The sequence below is a fragment of the Rhea americana genome, unplaced genomic scaffold (assembly GCF_003343005.1).
Source record: "Rhea americana isolate MKP2758 unplaced genomic scaffold, rheAme1 scaffold_51, whole genome shotgun sequence".
Taxonomy (NCBI): Eukaryota; Metazoa; Chordata; class Aves; order Rheiformes; family Rheidae; genus Rhea; species Rhea americana.
In genome coordinates, this window is record NW_028186657.1 from 5,139,059 (window position 1) to 5,158,142 (window position 19,084).

At 38.5% G+C, this 19,084-nt stretch overlaps 1 protein-coding gene across 5 annotated transcripts; it reads left to right on the top strand.

Annotated features, from left to right (window-relative positions):
• Positions 1 to 6,066: 6,066 nt before the first annotated feature.
• On the top strand, positions 6,067 to 18,428 carry UBLCP1 (ubiquitin like domain containing CTD phosphatase 1). Of its 5 annotated transcripts, none has more exons than XM_085317966.1 (11): positions 6,067 to 6,115; positions 8,582 to 8,775; positions 9,184 to 9,275; positions 9,687 to 9,772; positions 9,859 to 9,974; positions 11,100 to 11,198; positions 12,188 to 12,225; positions 14,795 to 14,893; positions 15,359 to 15,475; positions 16,884 to 17,011; positions 17,387 to 18,428. In XM_085317966.1, exons 2-11 carry the CDS (start codon positions 8,622 to 8,624, stop codon positions 17,412 to 17,414), a joined length of 957 nt encoding a protein of 318 aa, XP_085174092.1. In that variant the 5' UTR covers positions 6,067 to 6,115; positions 8,582 to 8,621; the 3' UTR covers positions 17,415 to 18,428. The 5 variants fall into 5 exon arrangements, with proteins under 5 accessions (XP_085174092.1, XP_085174093.1, XP_085174094.1 ...); XM_085317967.1 differs by having other exon boundaries at positions 8,585 to 8,775; XM_085317968.1 differs by lacking the exon at positions 6,067 to 6,115 and adding an exon at positions 6,664 to 7,048.
• Positions 18,429 to 19,084: the final 656 nt, after the last annotated feature.

Consider the following 19,084-nt stretch of genomic DNA (forward strand, 5'->3'; position numbering starts at 1 on the left):
GCTGTTTGGTTTTAAATTCCGATAAAAGACCTTTTTTCCCTTCCTTTCTTTCTTTTTCCCTTCTCCCTCCTCTCGGGAGACGTGAAGGGCTCATCAGGGCGGCCGGAAGTCGGAATAACGACCCACGGAAGGCCGCGAGCAGCGGCCGCGGCAGCTCCGCCGTTCGCCTAATCCTCTGCGCGCGGCTGCTGAGAGGAAAAATCCGCTTAGCGGGTCGGAAGGGGCTCGGTGTTCCCCGGCAGCGTGCCGCCGCGTCCGTGGTCATCTTCACTGCAGAATCAGCCAGGAAACAACTGACTTCGTGCCGTCATCTTTTTTTTTTTCAGCTAGAAAGATGAGGGGCGTGTCGGGGGCAGTTGGCCGCGACGCAGCCTGCTAAGCTGAGTGTCCCTGAGAAAAAYTGCGACCTGAGAGAAATAATGTTTTTGACCTTTTTGTTTGAAAAGTTACAATGCCACATTGTCTGAGAGATGAGGAACTTTGCCACAGTGAGGAATGAGAGGATACACTGAACTGGAAAATCTTGTAGTTTGCAGAGGCTGGGATGGCCAACTTAATAATTGGGTTTTTTTCTCCCATCTCTAATGAGAACTGGAGCATTTTACCRAGACGTAGGTGTTACAAAGGACACACAATGTGAGGAATGCAGATACTGGAAAATGGGGGCTGGGTGGCTGTYCACATTCTGTTGTGCAAAATTACTCTTCTTTGAATATCCAAACACTTTCAAAACACCAGAAGAAAATGGGAATTTGAAAGTTTCTGTGTTACCTTTGGTGAAAAGCGCCAGCTCAACCGAGTTTCCCTCTGCAGGAGTGAGACCACCTGGCAAACCCACAGAGGCCTCCAAGGGTAGCTGTTGCTCAGGCGCCATAGGAGAGCCCAGCTTATCAACACAACTTTGCATGGGCTCAAAATAGTTTAAAGCTTTTTGTTTACATGAGAATTCCTGAACTCAGWCATTATTTTCTTTAGGAAGAGCAAAATATGCACGTCCAGACAAACTAAGGATATTCATACACATGTGATAATTACTCATAAGYACTGTGCGTCTTCCAGGGATTACAGAGTCCTCCTGCACACAGCTTCTGTGAGCCACTGAATTTCTCTGCTGCCAGTTAGTTTCCTCCTCCTTCAGTTAACAGGCTCCTGTATGACAAGTGCTTGCTACTCTTGTTCCTCTTTGTTCTATGAATCTTTTTATTAATCTTGCCRCTGTCAAGATTAATAACAGATTAGTAACTCCCTTGTATCTGGAGTAAACACATTGCTCCAAACACTGCAGAGAATGTGGGARAAAATGGTTTCCAGCAGACTCCAGCCACCCCGTTGTTATGTTTGGCTCAGCCTAGTCACTAATTAGTCACTCTTACTCCCTAAAACTAGTCAGTACCAGTACCCCGCTTCTTATCACAAGGTGTATGAACCAGTTGTCATGTAAGGCATAACAATTGCATGCTGATCTCTGTGGACTGCTGGTATTCTTGCACCACATGTTAAAAAAAAGCACAAATCACTTCTGTTCTTTGTGGGCTTGGTTCTATGCTGTTTAGTCAAGGGCAATGGTTGCCTCTGTGAATCCTACCTCCTGTCTTCAGCGATGCATCTGAGAAAAAGATGGCAACTAGTGGAGAGAGAAAACATACGTTCACAACTGTAGAGAACAAGAAGAACTTATAGGAGAGACAGTGCAGATCTCTGTTACTATCTTAGAAGTATTCATATCATGAAAGTATTGTAACAAATCACCAAAATTCTCCCATCACAGCAAGCAAACGATAGGAACTGAGCTCCACCTTCATTTCATTCCATCACCTCTCATCATGTAATTCTTAAAATTTATTACTTCAGAAAAGCACAAGCTTTCTAATGGCAGACCAGGTGTGTGGCTTTATCACTGTTTTACTGTCAGGCATGTCTTTTTAAAAGTACCTCAACTTTCTGCTTCATTGCTCTGGAATTTTAAAAGCCTTTTCTATGTTTGACATTAGGTTGCTAGGAGTTCCGAATTCAAGGATTGTTTGTTTTTCATTATTAGCAGAGGCACTTTGATTCCAAACTTTCAGCAATCAGTAACGGAGGACTAAAGTGGGCCAGCATGGAGATGTCTCATTAAAACTTTCAAAAGAGCTTCTCAGAGTTCAGATAATGTGGAAGTTTGATTTGTCTATGTGCATGGACAAATGCCAGCACCCCAAACTGCATACAAAGAAAATCTCTCATAAGAATTCTCAAGAGCAGCAGAATACACTGAAATGGAAGGACACTGCATGCCTAAGATAGACAATAACATTGGAAGTATCATTTGAAGTTTTTTATAATCACCTGTTTCAATAAATATTCATAACACAAAGGTATGTCTTAATAACCAGGARGTCATGTAGCATAATGTAGTGTTTTATTTAACAATTAGGTCCACAGAAAAGTCAAACAGACATAAGTTAAATAATGTAAACATTAAGAATGCCCATGAAAACTAACTTGGTGCCTTATGTACGTGCCTTATAATACAGATGGCAGCCAGCCATCAAAACCTGTGTGTTCTTTTCTTGTAATCTTATCTCATTCACTAAACACAGAAACAAATAAACAGTAATTCCTGCAGAAACACATACTCAGACATAGGAACTAGAAACGTTACTCAGTTCCASAATAGAGACTTAGCCAACACATCTCTTTCTCTGATTTACCTAATCTTACTCTGTGGTCACCATGTCAGAATCTCCTCTGCTATTCACCACCTGTGATCCTATTTGCTAAGTTTTTCCGCATAACTTGGTTTCTTACGGACCCGCAGTTTTTCTTCCACCCTCATTGCTTTTCAGTGCAGAATACCACCTCTACAGTATCTCTGATATATATAATCATGTGAGCTATATAGCTATTTTTACCATGTTCATAATACTGAAGAGCCTTGACTCTAAAAAGATAAACAGTTGCTGTAATTTACAATTTACCTAAGGAAGAGCTCTACCAAACTCTGCATTGAGAAGCTAGAGAGCTGAGTGGTGATGTAAGGAAAGTGATGAATCAGGTTTTGTTCTGTGAACAAAAGAATCACAGTTCTCTCCCAAGGTCACTTGCCAGTTGGGCATAATCTAGAATACAAAGAACTGAAGTAAATAAAATAAAAATAATTGGGCCAAACAGTGGCAGAAAAATAACAGTCACATTCAGAAAGTACAGAATCATATGGTATATTGGTACAACCTCCTAGTATTTATAGCATCTCACAGTGCCAACATTAATTAAATCATATTGAAAAAGATCTTGTGAGGAAGCTAGATAAATATTATGCTAACCTCCACTTAACTGATGAGGAAGCCGAGATAGGCACTTGCTGTATTAGTGATCACTTGAAAATGTGCTTCATTTCAAACTTGAGGCATTTCCATGTCTCCAGCTGAGCTGCTAGCTACAACAGCACATCACATTATTGAACACCAAGAATCCAGCTCTCCGTGCTTTGCCTGGAGTCACATAGTGACTCAGAATTACAGTGTACATTCAAAGGCTAGTGTTTCTAGGCCACAGTGATGGCAGCACCCAGGAAACCATGCTGTCTGTTATATTACATTTATCATTAGTGGTCATGAAAAGAACAGAAGGCTTGCACAGAAATCTGCATTGGTCTGGCACCACTTGTACAATAAAGGCAAGTTTGACATTCTCAGACATCATTGCCCTCATTGCCTGCCTAGAACAAATTATAAAATGGAGAAAAGGGACTAGGAAAAAGTAATGAATGGAAGAGAGTTGAGAAAGGAAAAGAAAATACATGAAACAGTAGCATTCACAGTAAAATACACTGGTATAGAACTGTATTTAAGGATTCTTTTGTGCCCAAAGGAGAATATGGGCTCCCTTCTAGATTTTTTTCCTAGCATGGGTTCAGTTTAGAAATGGAGTGGAAAGACTGGTACACACTCAAATGAATTTTCTGAGCACAAAAAGCAAATTGAAAAAAAAAGTTGCAAAACCTTGAAATCTGGGATGTTGCTCATTCACAGTCTATCACATTAACATCTGCACTGATTCTGCACTCATTTAAGTCAAAGAATATATCAGATATTTATCCTCCCTCAGCCTTGCAATGTCATTACCTTTACTTTCAAACTCCTTTTCTCCACCTGATTTAAACTTTGTGTTAATACATCTCTCAAAATAACCTTTTGAGATTTCCATACCATTTTCAACTATAAGTAACCATTTTAAAGGATCCTGATCTACCATTCTCCAAATAGAGTTGCTACATGGATTTTCCTAAGGGATTTTTGTTTTCTAATACGCAGCATGCACAGCAATTTAGGAGATTAGCTCCTCGGCTTGAGTATACATAGGAGCATATTCCTCAAAATGCTCAGAAATGCTTGCTGTGAACATAAGGTACTGGAATGCAGCCATTAGGCATCAATTTGTCTTGCAGTCACTTCTTTTCTTTTGCTCTGTAGCATCCCAGGACACAGTGCACATCGGGATGAGAGACAGTAAGCATTTGCTTTAAAATTTCCTCACTACTTTTTCTTTCTTCTTGATCTCCAGGAGTTTACTATAGTCTAGACCCAAAGAATACCACCACAACACAAATGTCTTAGTACAGCAAAAAGGCAGTGCTGTTTGGGCTCTGAATTAGAACTATGTGGTCTTAAGTCATTACTTGACCACTCTTCGCTTACTAATGTTAGGACTGAGTCCCCCCCTACCCCGTGTTTTCATAGCCGAGAAAAAGGATGTATTTATGTGTGGCACACGAATGTTGTCAAGATCAGAGTGTTTCTAAACTAGCACAAAGAAGTCCTAGTCATGGCTCAGGCTTCAGGATACTAAAGTACCAGTATCATACATGAAATTAAATATCCGCAAAAATACTTAAACTTTTTCATAATTCTCCTCGAAGAGAAAATAAATAAATAAAACCAAGACCCCTGCTGTCTCCTTTTGTCTCTAAAAGACAGCCTTTTAAAAGCTAATCTAACATTCATAAAAATGTATTAGAAAGACTACAAAAACTAGAGAGGCTATACACTACATTCTGCTTTCCTAGCCTGATTTTTTTAACAGGCCTGCAGGGTGCATAGTTTTATGACAGGGTGTGACTTCAGTTGCTGCTTTGGAAGCTTTCCAGCACTACCTGTAATGCACAGCCTCAGCAGAAGGCAAGGATGTACCATAGAAGGACAAAGAAAACTCTTCGGGACTGAGACACACACCGCTTTGTTTTACATGTTTTTGCAAGTAGACAGGAACAGCCACTGCAGTAGTCTCCCTTTTGAACTGCTCTTTTGGAAACCAAATCACTTCTATGCTAAAAATTGAATATAGAACAGAACTGAAAATACATATTCAAGCTGGAAATACATTAAATTCACTTCCACTTAGGAAAGAAACAGACTGTGATAAATCAGCTTCTAGCGAGGTTTTATTTATTTTGTACTTACTTGYAAAGATTTGATATACTTGATAGGAACGACTCCTAAATGTATTGAGGCCTTTCTGAGAAAGCAGTAAAGTTTTACTTGTTTCCTGGGCGCTCACSTCTCCTCTTTTGTTCCCTTCCCTATTTATCTCAGAAAAGGGGGGAAAAAAAATCTAATCTTGCTACAGAGCCAGACAGGTAAGGTGAGGGAAGACCGCAACTTTCATTGCCTCCCTCAAATTTAACAGCCCCTCTACCGACGCCAAGGGGAACTGCAGTCCGCATAAACTCCACTTCGTGCTTCCTGCTGAACTGCGTTACTCTCTTCTCGGTAGCAGAATAACTCAGTGCAAAAGACCAGCTTTGCGCCAAATACGTTTTTCTGCCCCCGAAGTACGGCTGCCGTCCGTGCCCCGGACCTCGGCCGCTGGAGCCGCTTCCCCAGGACCACAGCGGGGCCCCGGACCGAGCGGCACGATCACAGGCCCGCAAAGAGCCGGCTCAGAAGCGAAGCGGCGGCGCGCGGCAGCCGCCGGCCCCGGCCCCGGCCCGGGCCGCCGCGTTGCCATGGCGACGGCTGCCGCCCGTCGCCCGGGAGAGCGGCGCGGCACCGCGCACATCCGCCCCCGCCGCTTCCGGCCGGCGCCAGTTCCGCTTCCGGTGCGCGGATCCCGGGAAGGCGCCGGTTCCGTTGCCAGGGTGAGGGGCCGCGCCGCGCCGCGCCGCCGCGGCCGGGCCTGGGGCGGCAGCGGCTGGGAGCGGGGCCGAGGGTGGCGGCGCGACCCCGCGGGAGCGGCGGCGTGACCGCCGGGCCAGCCCGGTGTGTCTGGGCCTGGGGCGGCCCCGGGCCCGTCCGTGCTCACCGTAACGCCTGCGGGGGCCGGCGGCTCCCGGCCGAGCGGGGCCGGGGCAGCAGCGCTGGGAGGGGGGCGCTGCCGATGCTGGTTCGCTCGCAGCGGCCTTTGGTCTGAAACCCGATTCCTCCTTCACCCGCTGAAGCGCCGCGGAAAGCGCCTCCTACGCAGCTGCTCCCGTGTCTAAGGAAATAATCACACAGTCGCACCGTAAAGCATCCAGGAGCTTCAGGACGTGGATCGCTCTGTAATCTTCCGAGGAAAGTGGTGTAATGCAACGGTGCAGCTACAGCAACATAACTTGAACCAAATTCTCTGTCACAGTGATTTTTCAGCCTGTCACTGTAGACCTTAATGGGCCAGGAAGCTTTTAAGGGCTTGGAAAATGTAATTAAGTAGAGCAGATGTCACATTCCTAAGTTTCAGTTCCACATGCTGACCAGCCTAGGTGGTAGAAATGTTGAAAATCCCTGCTGCTTTCTCTTTGGTCCTAATCTGTTTTACTTTAGACAGTGGTTCTGGTATCTACACTCACTACAGTCCCTGTAGTGTATGAGACAGAAGCACCAAATAATAAAAAAAGACTGTTTTTCAGATAATTTTCATCTTGACAGGACTGTAACTCAGTAAGAATAGATGATAGCTCAGATGTTTCAAGAACAGATGATGGCTCAAATACTTAAGTTAGGAGTGATGATCTTTGTAATTTAGCACTGGACACAGAACAGAGTTCTCTTACARTTCTTGCCTCATCCATTTTCTTGCAAAATGACTTTGGGTAAGTCAGTGTATGTGTGCAGGTGAGAAAGGAGACAATGAACTTTTCTTTTTTGTAAATTTAGTCTAAGCTTTATGGACAGAGATTGTTTTTGATAATACACTTGCRCATCTCCGTTGCTTGCCATTACACAGCCTTAAACTCAGTTGGATCTCTTAGCACTTCTGTAATAACCTTTTCTCATGGTCATTTTCACAGGATAATACTAGGTACTTATCTAATTCTGGTTACTGGTGGAAAAAAAGGGCTTTTTGTTGTTCAGGACTATCAGTTTTCAGCTTCTGGTCAGGGCTKTCAGAGGGAATAATGAGGACATGTGGCTTTCGGTGTCCTCAGCCAGCAGATTGTATTTAGTCCTCTCTTATCTCTGTTTCATGGTAGGTATGCCTGAGTAATTACTTGATCATTTGTAATACAGTATAAATAAGTATTTGGCTGAGATTAGGTAATCTCTGAGAATGTGATTCTGGAGACGGAGCAGAATCAGATTTTTTGATTCCAACATTTCTCAGGCTGTAAATCGAAATTTTTATACCTGCATTTCTTGGTATAATGCATCTCCTGAAAGTGGATCATTTTTGCATAGATCTGATTATTTTTTTTTTCAAACAGCATTTTTTTTGAAGACAATCTCACYATTAGTGGTGCAGAGGCCTTCTCTGCATTTCCTGATGATCTGGAAGAGACTTCTTAGCTCTCTACCTCCCTGTTTCTCTACTTYAAAACTTTAATGGAAAAACACGTTCTTCTCCCTTCTGTGTACAGCTAAAATTTCTGCTTCTCTGCTGTACTTGAAGCAAGACTAAAGTGTAAACAGTTCATATAAACAAACTGTAAACAGTTCATATAAATGATGCTGTGTAAATGGAATATAGTATAATTATGGTGGTTTCGTCAGCACCGCAACAAATGCGTGGTTCTTACAGTGTAATTGCATTGTGTAGGTGTGCATTTTGGCTTCGTTCTCAAACTCTTACTTTGATATTGGTATGGTGAGACATGGCCTGGGGTGTATATTACTACAGGTATTATACAGATCTTAGTGACAGTGAGTAGAAAAAAATAATGCTTAAATTGAACTGTTGGTTCARAAATGTTTTATTTTCTTTATGTTGGTGGTATTTTATATTTGCTGTTTTGTTTTGTTATAAAGTTATCATTGATTGGTTCAGTTGCCTAATTATTGCAGAAGACATTTCTGAGATTTGAACAACTTTTATCATACTGTAGTTCTCTGCTTAGGTGCTGATTTGCAGTGAACAGGCTGTACCTGTCCAGAACAYACAGCAAATGAGCATATGCTGGAGCAAGCAGTGAATGTGACATTGCTAAATAACAGTAAGGTGGAACTTGAAGCCCTAGTTTTAATGTTATTCGTTCTCCCTTAGTTTCARTACTTTGTTCAACATGTTTAGCATCTGTTCAGTTCAATAACATTTTWAAAAAACTTTAAATAGTATAGTTTGTTTTCTGAAAAGAGCAATTAAGTCTCCTTTTTCTTCCTTACATGATCATTTTCTATTCCTCCTCCAGCAGATTTTCCAGAAAATAATACGGAACATATGATTCAAGGATGTCTCTCTCTCTCATAATAAAATGGGGTGGACAGGAGTATACAATAACCTCACTGTCAGAAGAGGACACAGTGTTGGATCTGAAGCAGTCTCTTAAAGGCCTTACTGGAGTGTTACCAGAGCGTCAAAAACTACTTGGACTTAAGATGAAGGGTAATTGTTCACAATTATTGTTTGTTGTGGATGTGTCTGAGACATTTAAGGAAAAATATCCTCTAACCCTAGTCAGGATGTGTATACCRCTAGGGCATCTGCCTCCCAGACTTAGTGTTTTGATGAACATAGAAATTTTGCACATCATTGGATGTTGCTTATTATTGATACCTCAATATAGTCACTTTTTTTAATGGCTGATGTGGAAGTGCTGCAAACRTACATTAAAAAATGTTAAATTGCTGCTAGTGGAACAAGCACTATATCTGTATATGGAGGAGGAGGGTAATACAGCTTGTGAATTCTGGTGCTTGATGGGTAGCCTATTTCAAGTAAACACAAAATATATTATATTGACAATTTTCTAAAAAYATCTGTAATAAAGAAAAATCTCTGCTTGCATTATAGGCAAACCTGCAGATGATGATGTTAAGCTTGGCGCTCTCAAGTTAAAACCAAACACTAAAATCATGATGATGGGCACTCGTGAAGAGAGTTTGGTAAATATTTTACTTGATAATTAACTTAAAAAAGAGGAAAAAAACTGTTATACATCTCCTCACTATGATATTAAGTTGAGAATATTTCAGAAATTGTTGTAAAAGTAGTAGCACAGTAGATTTCTATTGGTGTTGTTTTTTACGTAAATAAGCTGTTCTGCATAATTTGTATAYATTAAACTCCTGTATTGTTCTAGGCTTAAAGTATAAGCCTATYACTATGATCTTTTTGCTAACTTCTCGAATCTTAACATTGCTCAGTATCTCTTGCTAGTTACTCCAGTATGAAATGAAAATCACTTAAGTTAAATAATACCATTGTTTGCTCTGTAATGCACGGTAACAGAAACATGATATCCAGTGTTATTTTACTTTAATGATCTTAGTTATCTTTTATTATCATTTCTCTAGGAAGATGTTCTTGGGCCACCCCCTGACAATGACGATGTTGTTAATGATTTTGATATTGAAGAAGAAGTTGTTGAAGTAGAAAATAGGTTAGCAGTTTTATCAATTAAAATAGTCCTGTTATTGAATATACTGCATGCATTTTGATTAACTATAACTTTTACTCTCTTTGTAGGGAAGAAAATCTACTAAAAATTTCACGCAGAGTTAAAGAATACAAAGTGGAAATTCTGAATCCTCCAAGGGAAGGAAAAAAACTGCTGGTGCTAGATGTTGATTATACACTATTTGGTGAGATTTTATGCAGTTCTGTGGTTTTGTTTAAGAGTTCAATCTATTTGCCAGTTAATGTTTCTTGATTTTGCTTTACAGGTCTACTTTATTAACTTTGGCTTGTGTGGTACTGCTCAACATCTATTTTGTAATATTTTGGGATCTTCTGCTGATATTTTTAAAAAGAATTGTGCCTTGCATATATTGCATACCATTGATTTTAAAGCACTAGTTCTTTACTTTCTACACAAAATCACAAAAAAGAAATAGTTTAGTACTTTATCCAACTACTTTACCCAAATAACCTTTCTTTTTAGACTAACCTGTGTCTTGGATATYAGGGCAGCAGCAATGACTTTATTGTTGTAAAATAATGATCTCTGTCCGTATATGATTGATTCCTCTTTTGGGGAGTGGGAGAGTAGCTTCAGATTATGTTTTCAGAGACTTACTAGACATGCATGAAAGCACGTTTCACCTGAAAATTCAGTCAGACTGKTTTTTTGGAAGCCAGAATTTTCCTTCTGACTTCATTGTCCTGCGATGTTGGTGTGTCATGACATCTTGATTATAAACAGTAGTAGCTAATAGTTTGTGTCCTTCTCTTTCCTTAATCTTCTTTTTTAATGACACTTGTTTGTAATCTGAGATCAAAATTCTATCTGGTAATAACTGAGTTAAGAACTTTTATTTAGCGGTCTCCTCCTAACGGAGTTTCACTGGTAACAGTTTTCTCATTGGAATAGCCAATGTTTAAGTGTCTGAAAGAAGCTTGATACATGTTCACAAGATGAACTAGACTAAGTTTGCAGGAATCTGTTTTATTTCTGAGCTGTTGCAAATTTGCTACATGAACATACTTGGCCTGGCTGCTCGGAGATATTTAGACACACAGCTCTCCCTGATTTAACTATTAGCTAAGCCCTCAAATAACTATATGGATAAAAAAGTTGCTTCTGCTGCTTCTCTCCACTTTTTAAAATGAGAATACTAGTTTGCTATGCAGTAAGCATGCAGGAGGGAGAAATTTTTCATTACTTCACAGTGCTCTGGTGCTACCCCAGTAAAATTCTCTAGGTCTCTGGTAAGAAAGTCAGACTAAACATCCTAAACTTAATGATGAATTTCTTATCTTCTTGGCAGACCACAGGTCGTGTGCTGAAACTGGGGTAGAACTAATGAGGCCATATCTTCATGAATTCCTGACATCTGCCTATGAGGATTACGATATTGTAATTTGGTGTAAGTATTATACTTAACAGCTAACTAAGATTTTATTGTAAGTTGTCATTCAGAATGGAGACACCAGGCTAGAAAGTACTTACATTGCTTTTTAGTGAGAATCACAAGACCTGAAAAAATGCCTTAATACTTGGCTGTAACATTCACCAGGAATGTTCACACACAGCTATTAGAGCTACTTTAGAAAAACAGTGATTCTTATGCGAGGGAAAAAAACTCCCACGTATTGTTCACTTGAATGGATCTAATCACAATATAAAGCTCAACATTACTTTACTGAGTGTTAGTTTGTACAAATAAACAAGTGCTTCCAGTAATGAAATTGTATAATCAGTATTCAAACATTGCTTGATAGATATCTTTACAAATAACATCTGTCTAGACAGTAAGTAGTGAACTGCCATAGCAAAGGGAAACTGGAAATGAACAGAACTCTCCTGTCTACAGGAATGATGGATTGTTTGCTTTAACATGCTGTTTCACTTCCTGTCCAACAGCTGGAAAGCAGACTTTACCCAAGACAGGTTTTAAACCATACTAAAATTGTATCACAAAATTTAATTTTTATAGTCTTGAGAAATAGTTCCACAAATTCTTAAATCAATGGGCAGTGTTGACATTTTGTCCCTTACAGGCCTTAAGTATTCTTACCATTGCTTCCAGTTAAAAATTCTGTAAAGTCMATATAGTTCCACAGACCAGATGTAGTCTACTTTGTATCACTCTGCAGGCTTAGTTCAGCAATAGCTGATGTAGGAAACAGTTTTGAATATATGCAGTGCTTAGTGTATGTATTCTTTTGAAAAGTAGGCTTTTCCAAATAAAAATAAACTTCCACAAAGGCAGAATAACTTAAAGGCAGTAAYCTGAAGCTGTAATAAGGATAGATAATTCTGAAATGACAGTTTGTGTACAAATTTGATAAGTTAAGTGAACAGGTTTTTGGCCTTAAAAAAAAAAACAACTTTGTTTTTTCCCTTTTGTTTCAGCTGCTACTAATATGAAGTGGATTGAAGCTAAAATGAAAGTGAGTTATTCTGAAAATACTAATTTATTTCTCATCTGGCTAACTTCATATAGTTGCTCTTATTGTCAGCACTGTAAAGAGGATTAGCAACCGGGAAACTCATCTAAATCAAAATCTGAGTTTTCTAGATGTTTATAGACACTTTAACATATTTTTATCACAAAACTAGATTAAATCTAATTTTAGAATTCCACACAAACTTCACAGCAGTGGGTCCTAAATTTAGCACAACTAAACACTAGGTGRTACTTACTGAAATAGATTAGTCACTGCAGCCTTCACTGTTGCTTTCATGTTTTAGCTCTAATTATAGTGTTATGTGTAATACCTTTTTTCTTTTTTTTTCTTTTTTCTTTTTTTTTAAGGAGTGGATAAATGTGGCATGCAGGAGTAAGTTAGCAAGAGGAAGCCCCTTTCATATTTATCTTGTACCTCTTGCAACTGTGTGCCTGTTGCTTCCTCTGCTTTGTYAAAACATCCATAAGAGTTTTTCTTTCAGTCCTGGTTCCTTCCGTACCTAAATGAGGCAACTAGCCAGTTTTGCACAGCTGATCTAGTGATAAACATATTTACAGCCAGGCTTAAATGTAAAGCTCAGGAGCTTAGTAAAAATTACTGTACGTTTGGTTTATGAGGGTTTTTTTATGCCTCRAAATCAAAACAGTTTCAGGGGAAACTCTTCTAAATTCAGAGTTTTAATTTCCACTCTCTTTGTTACAGACTGACCATTTTTTCAGTTTCTAATCTCAGCAAAGAACAAATTACAATTTTATTTTGCTCAAAATAGTTATTTGCTTCAGTTTTTCTGAACAGATAAAAATCCTTCATATTGATCTCTGAAATGAAAACCTTTGATCAGAGCTATGAAATGGAGTTCCATGCAAATGAAACACTATTAAGACCTGTAAAAATAACTTCTGTGGCAGTAGCACAACTCTATCTGAATCAAGTCTGCTACATCTAGGGGAAAAAAAAAAAACTTAGATCCTGTAGTATCAAACCATGATTTTAATCTAGAATGAGCAAGTTACTAAAATATTCTTGAAAGAGCTTGTGGCTGTTGCTTATGTGGTTAGTTCTGTGGCTGTAAACAAAAGCCCTGTAGCACATAAAAGTAAGTGTGAGTATGATGAAGTAAGTCTACAAAGTTAATCATTAACCTTCCTTTGGCTTTGTTTCAGTCCCTAATATATGCAAGCATCACACTTTGTATGTGGGGTTTACATACAAGGTAAATCCTTTGTTTTGCTACACATAATCATATGCAGATTCTCTGTACCATGGTCTGTAGCCCTAGGATTTTACCAAGTGGAAAGCAATTGCTCCAAACTTTGCTCTTTCTCTTGCACTGGTAACCTTTCTGCACTTCTATGTCTTCTTACCACATTTTGGGTCACCTTCCCAAGCCTTTTTCTGTGCTACTGAATCACAGCCTTTCTGTGCCTGGTCCTACATCTTCATCACTTGAGACTCCCACCAGTAGCTGACAACTGCTACTTCTTAAATTGACCACACAGGAGTGCTTACCTTTGCAGGTTTCACTTTTCATCTGGAAACAATGATTTCAGCAATACTCAGCATTCAAGTTTTTGCTTAAATCTACAAAAACAGAAACAGTATGATAAAGAGGCAGTATCAGATAACCAAGTTTTATCTCTAAATTACCATCTACTTAATGCCCAGAATTCAGATGGTCTAGAACAGGTAGTTTTTTCAGTATAACTGGATACTGGCCCAGGTAGGTAGCACTTTTCATTTGCATGTAAAAGCAGATCATTTAAGTGTGGCTGGGTATCTGCAAGAAGGCTGTTGCAGTGGRTATTTTCTCCTTGTTATGTAGTTTTGCGTATTACTGCTGTTGCGTGCACCAGAGTTAAGTCAGCAATATAAAATGTGTTATAAATTGTCAGCAGCTTTTACTGTTACTCTTCAGCTTAAAAAGGATTTGAAATGGAAATGATTTCTTCTCRTCTAGTCAAAGATTCTTTTAGAAAAAAAAGTGATGGTTTTCCGTTGCAGTCTTTATTTTAGTAGCGATCAGATCTTTAAAATACAGACTGACAGTCTCTTGATTTCTGACAGTCATTAGCTATCTTGAACACGTTCAGGACAAAAGGGGAACAATAAACTTTTATTGTATATTTGTTCAGTCTGTGATTTACTGCAAGTTACTGAAATGAACAAATAGAACACACACGCCTGCTATCCTTGTTACAGAGCAATGTTCTGAGACCTGTAGAACTTGTGAAAGGTTGTGCATGAAGGTATGGCCAAGAGCTGTCTGTATTTTGGCTCTTCTGCAAAGCTGCTTTGATTTTATGCTGACATCAGTTGTTGAATTTCTAACAGTAGACACAGCAAAAAAATTCCTGTCTGCTTTTTTCCTCTTGTTTAGAATGGTGTACTTTTATGATTCTCCTTGGAGAATGATAAACACATAMCTACTTCTAGTATGCCTCTATTCATCCTCAGCAGCTTACTCTTTTACAATGTGTTACAAGTTGTTTCAATTGTACAGCAGTAAAACTGTCATAATCTGAAGTTTTAATGATTAGTCTTTGTGATGCAGGAGCTAGGCGTGAGTACCAATGCAAACTACAAGATAACCTTCATGTTGGACAGTGCTGCCATGATAACAGTGCATACTCCTAGAAGAGGACTAATAGATGTAAGTACTATTGCTGTTCCCAGTCTTTTTCTACTTTCAACAGATATGTTATGAAACCCTCTTGAAATCGTTAAAGTTGTGCTGTAGTTTCATGCAAGAAAGCTGTAGGAATCTCTGAAGCAGAGATTTTCTTCTTCTACTGAAATCCTCTTTTAATATTCAATGTTTTGATTTCAGTAGCTCATTTGAATAACAGTGTTCTCAAATAAAATAACAGATAAAATTGTTGCAAGAAAATGTAGCGTCGAAAGACAGATTTTCTTTAGGTTGGGAGTATTTAGCATACGATACCATTAAATATCTCTTCCCTTATAAAAGCCCAACTGCCTGCTAAYTTTTCATCAAAAGAATTCAAGGTTCCATTCAAACCTCCATTCAAGTTCCTATGGAGTGGTATTTTCATCTCCTGCTTATGATCTGTAAGTCTTACTTACTTCAGGTACCTTATATGCATCATTTTCACAGGTCAAGCCTCTTGGTGTTATCTGGGGAAAATTTTCAGAATATTACAGCAAAAAAAATACTATTATGTTTGATGATATTGGCCGAAACTTCCTAATGAATCCACAAAATGGACTCAAGGTAATTCTAACTAAATTTTCATTTGTGACTGCTTTTCTCATACTTTGAGAAATACCTTCTCAGACTTTTTACTGTATCTTAAGGAAAGGCTGTACTTAATCAGTAAAGATGCATGTTTTATTTTAATTTTTACTTAAATTGCTATTTGTTTGGGCTAACGTTTTCCTAAGAGTGTTTTTGTGGAAGCAATAGAAAATTTTTGATTCACTATTAAATACACTTTGATTCACTATTAAGTGAGCTTTCAAGAGACTGCTGAAATCATTGAAATTATTATTTCTGCTTAAATTGCACTTGCAAAACCTAATCAGGTTGGGCATTCCTGACATCTACCATTAAGACAGCTGATGTACAATCTCAAGAGTAGTTATAGTCAGAAAACAAGTCAAATATCAAGATGCTGTACTTTGTGTTAGTGCAGATGTAATAGCAGGCATTCTGATCCTGGAAAATAATACCTGGAGCCATTTTCACTGCAGAACAGTGAATATTTCATTTTATAAAATTATCAACCAGTTCCTGTTCCAAAACTCTTCGTCATTGTTGYTCTAGATAGGACGTGTGCAACTTAAATTTCTAGTAATAGAACGTGCAGTGCAGCAATACAGTACTAAAAGAACCTCCAAATTTTTTTAAAAAAAATTGTTTGCAAATGCAGCAATACAGATGTTTGTTTGAAAATATCCATAATTTGAAGAAAATGGCAATTGGTGAGATCTGACAAAAAGATAGTAATCAGAACTGTACACTCTTATGAGCATTAAAGAATTATCAAAAATCTTTCTGGGAGAGGATTGCCAAGAGAGCTCCCTCTAGCTTGGATCTCAAAGATGTTTGTCAAAACATTAACAGAGCTGCAGGTAAGAATGTTAAATAGATAAAACAAGGCACAGGTATAGTGTATTCCAAGGTTAAAGCAATTGTCAGATAAGCTTTATTTCTGACATCTCTTTTGTCACTGAAGCTATGATTGCAATTTTTATTGGGGGGAGGGGGAGGGAGAAGCTTCTGGCTCCAGTGAGGCCACATAACTCATTAAGCAGAGCTGAAAACCCCTCATGTCTCCTGTAGTACAATCTCTGAAATTAGAAAATGTGACAGTCTATTGCAGATCAATTTGTCATTCTGCCTGGCTAGGAGGGGAAAGCTTGAAGGACTGCAAAACTAACAGGATAAATTACTTCCTGGTGGGCATACAGAGCAAAAACCCTATAGTCCAGATTACATTAATATCAAGACAAACTAGAGGTAGCCACTAATGGAGGAAGGTTTGCCTTTCTCTTAGTTAAGAGAAGTTATAACTTTGAATAGTACTAAAAATATGTTTTAATTAGATGGTAAATGTTAGACAATTGGAAGAATTTTTATTTAAACGAATGCTTATACCCAATTTACTTCTTTTATATAGATAAGACCTTTCATGAAAGCACATTTAAATCGGGATAAAGACAAGGAGCTTCTAAAGCTCACTCAGTACCTCAAAGAAATAGCAAAATTAGATGACTTCTTGGAGCTGAATCACAAACATTGGGAAAGGTAAGAACAAAATCAGAATTCTTTCTTCCTTGTATCCTTGGCCCTACTTTATCATGCTTAAGATAATCTGTGGAAAGACTAGAAGCAAATGAACAGATGAGCATCACTTCCAGTTACAAAGGTCCTTTAGTCTGAGTAGAATTTAAGGCTATGGTGTTTAAGCTACTTCCCTAAATTTAGTGTTTTGACAGTATGGACCCCTTTTTCCATGCATTTTTCTCAGGAGTTCATAATCAGCATTTGTTTTCCTTACGGGAAAAGACTTTGAAGGCTTGCTATTGAGAAAAGAAAGTAGGTTCATACATTAGGCTTATAAAAATACTATATATTTCTGCTCACCTCTTTTTTGTTTAAAACTACTTTTGTTTCTTTCAGGTATCTTTCAAAGAAGCAAGGACAATAACACTAATAAAGTTGTGTGGCACTGAATTGAAGGGAACWTAACTAAGATCATTGGACTTTTCCTTGCTTTTATGCTAGAGTATAATAGTGCTGGACACTGGATCCAATGCCAGAATGACTGCTATACTTGGTCTTCCAGTTGGTTGGTTGTGGGTTTTTTAAAAAAGATCACAGCAATAAGCTCAAAGCTCAAAAAAGGGAGAAACAAGTCAATTACTTTTTCTTGCATTCAGTTCTGGCATTACTACTAAAAATAYTCTCCTTTCCTTTGCTACCGAAATACAACCATAACTATTAAAGACCAAAATCATTCTGAAACTAGAAAAAAAAATATTTAGACCAAAAAAAGTTGAGTAAGGAGCCAGCCTTGGCAGTGTATGAATTGTATGAGCCCTCTCTTCCCTCCATCTTTAGAAACAGTCCCCCCCTCTCCCATTCAAGTATTTAAGTCTATAAATTACAAGTTGTCTAAGTTTGGTATGTATTAGTATGTCAGTGTTTCTCTGTGCAAGACGGTAAGATGGAAAAATACCACCTCTATGGCCAATTTACCCCTATGTCAGAACTTGTACTATAAAGCAGTGTTTACTGGAAAACAAAGGATTGAAGTTTGAGGGAGAGAAATCTACTCTTACTTGGTAAGTGAAAAGCAGTCTATCAGAAAAAGAAATATTCTTTTCTGTCAGATAAAGGGTTTAAATCTCAGATGGGAAAGTCATATTCCTAACAAAGCATGAGCAAAAAACCCTTGTTCTCTTCTAGCTAAATCTTGTCAAAGTGCAAACACTGTGTTTAAATACAATATTCAGCCATACTGTTCTTAAAATATCATTTACTTGCGCTGCTTATGCCTGCACTATAAAAGTGTGATGTGACTGCTGTTTGGCATTACCGACAGTTGTGCATTATGCAGTTCATGTACTTGAAAGAAGACTGACCCTTTCAAATAAAAATGAGATATATTGTTCTTAAGGAACTATAGCAGTTGTGTAAATAATAAATGCCTTTTTCATAATTAGTGTCCTGTGTTGTTTTAAATGTCTGGTTTGCATAATAGAGAAGCTATTAATATTTTTTTTTTATTTGGATTCCATAGATGCTGATTTTATATTAGTTGTCAGAGACTGGTATGTGCCACTGCAGATTAGGGCAGTGGTGTTGAATACCGAAGCACCTAGCTGCCTTGGAAGGGAACCTTGACAGCAAGTGTCAGAATGTCAAGACAGCAGACACAAATGAGCTGTTAAGATGAGCGTGTTAGGCTCCGGATGAATGACCTGTCAGAAAATAYACAGTTTCTTATCTACTGTTCTTCATAGTTTAGTACCAACTCAAGCTGCATTTAAACTAGCACCTGAAAGGTTAAAAAAAAAATCTTTGTTTCAGGTAAATACGAAGGGTGAGTATCTGACATGGTGTCTCTTAGAGCTGATTTCTGAACTATAAGTTTGACTTGCTCATATACTTCCAGTGCAGATACATTTCCTGAAGTTTGAAAATTGMTCCTGTACCTGGATAGGTTGCAGTAGCAGTAGTACTGGAATATAGGGCTGATATGTGAAGTATTAAAATATCTTTCAACAAGGCATTGCAGTTGCATCACCTCTAGGATGTATTACGCCAGCCAGAGAAAACCCAAAATAACAATGAGGGGAAAGCTGTATTTAAGCA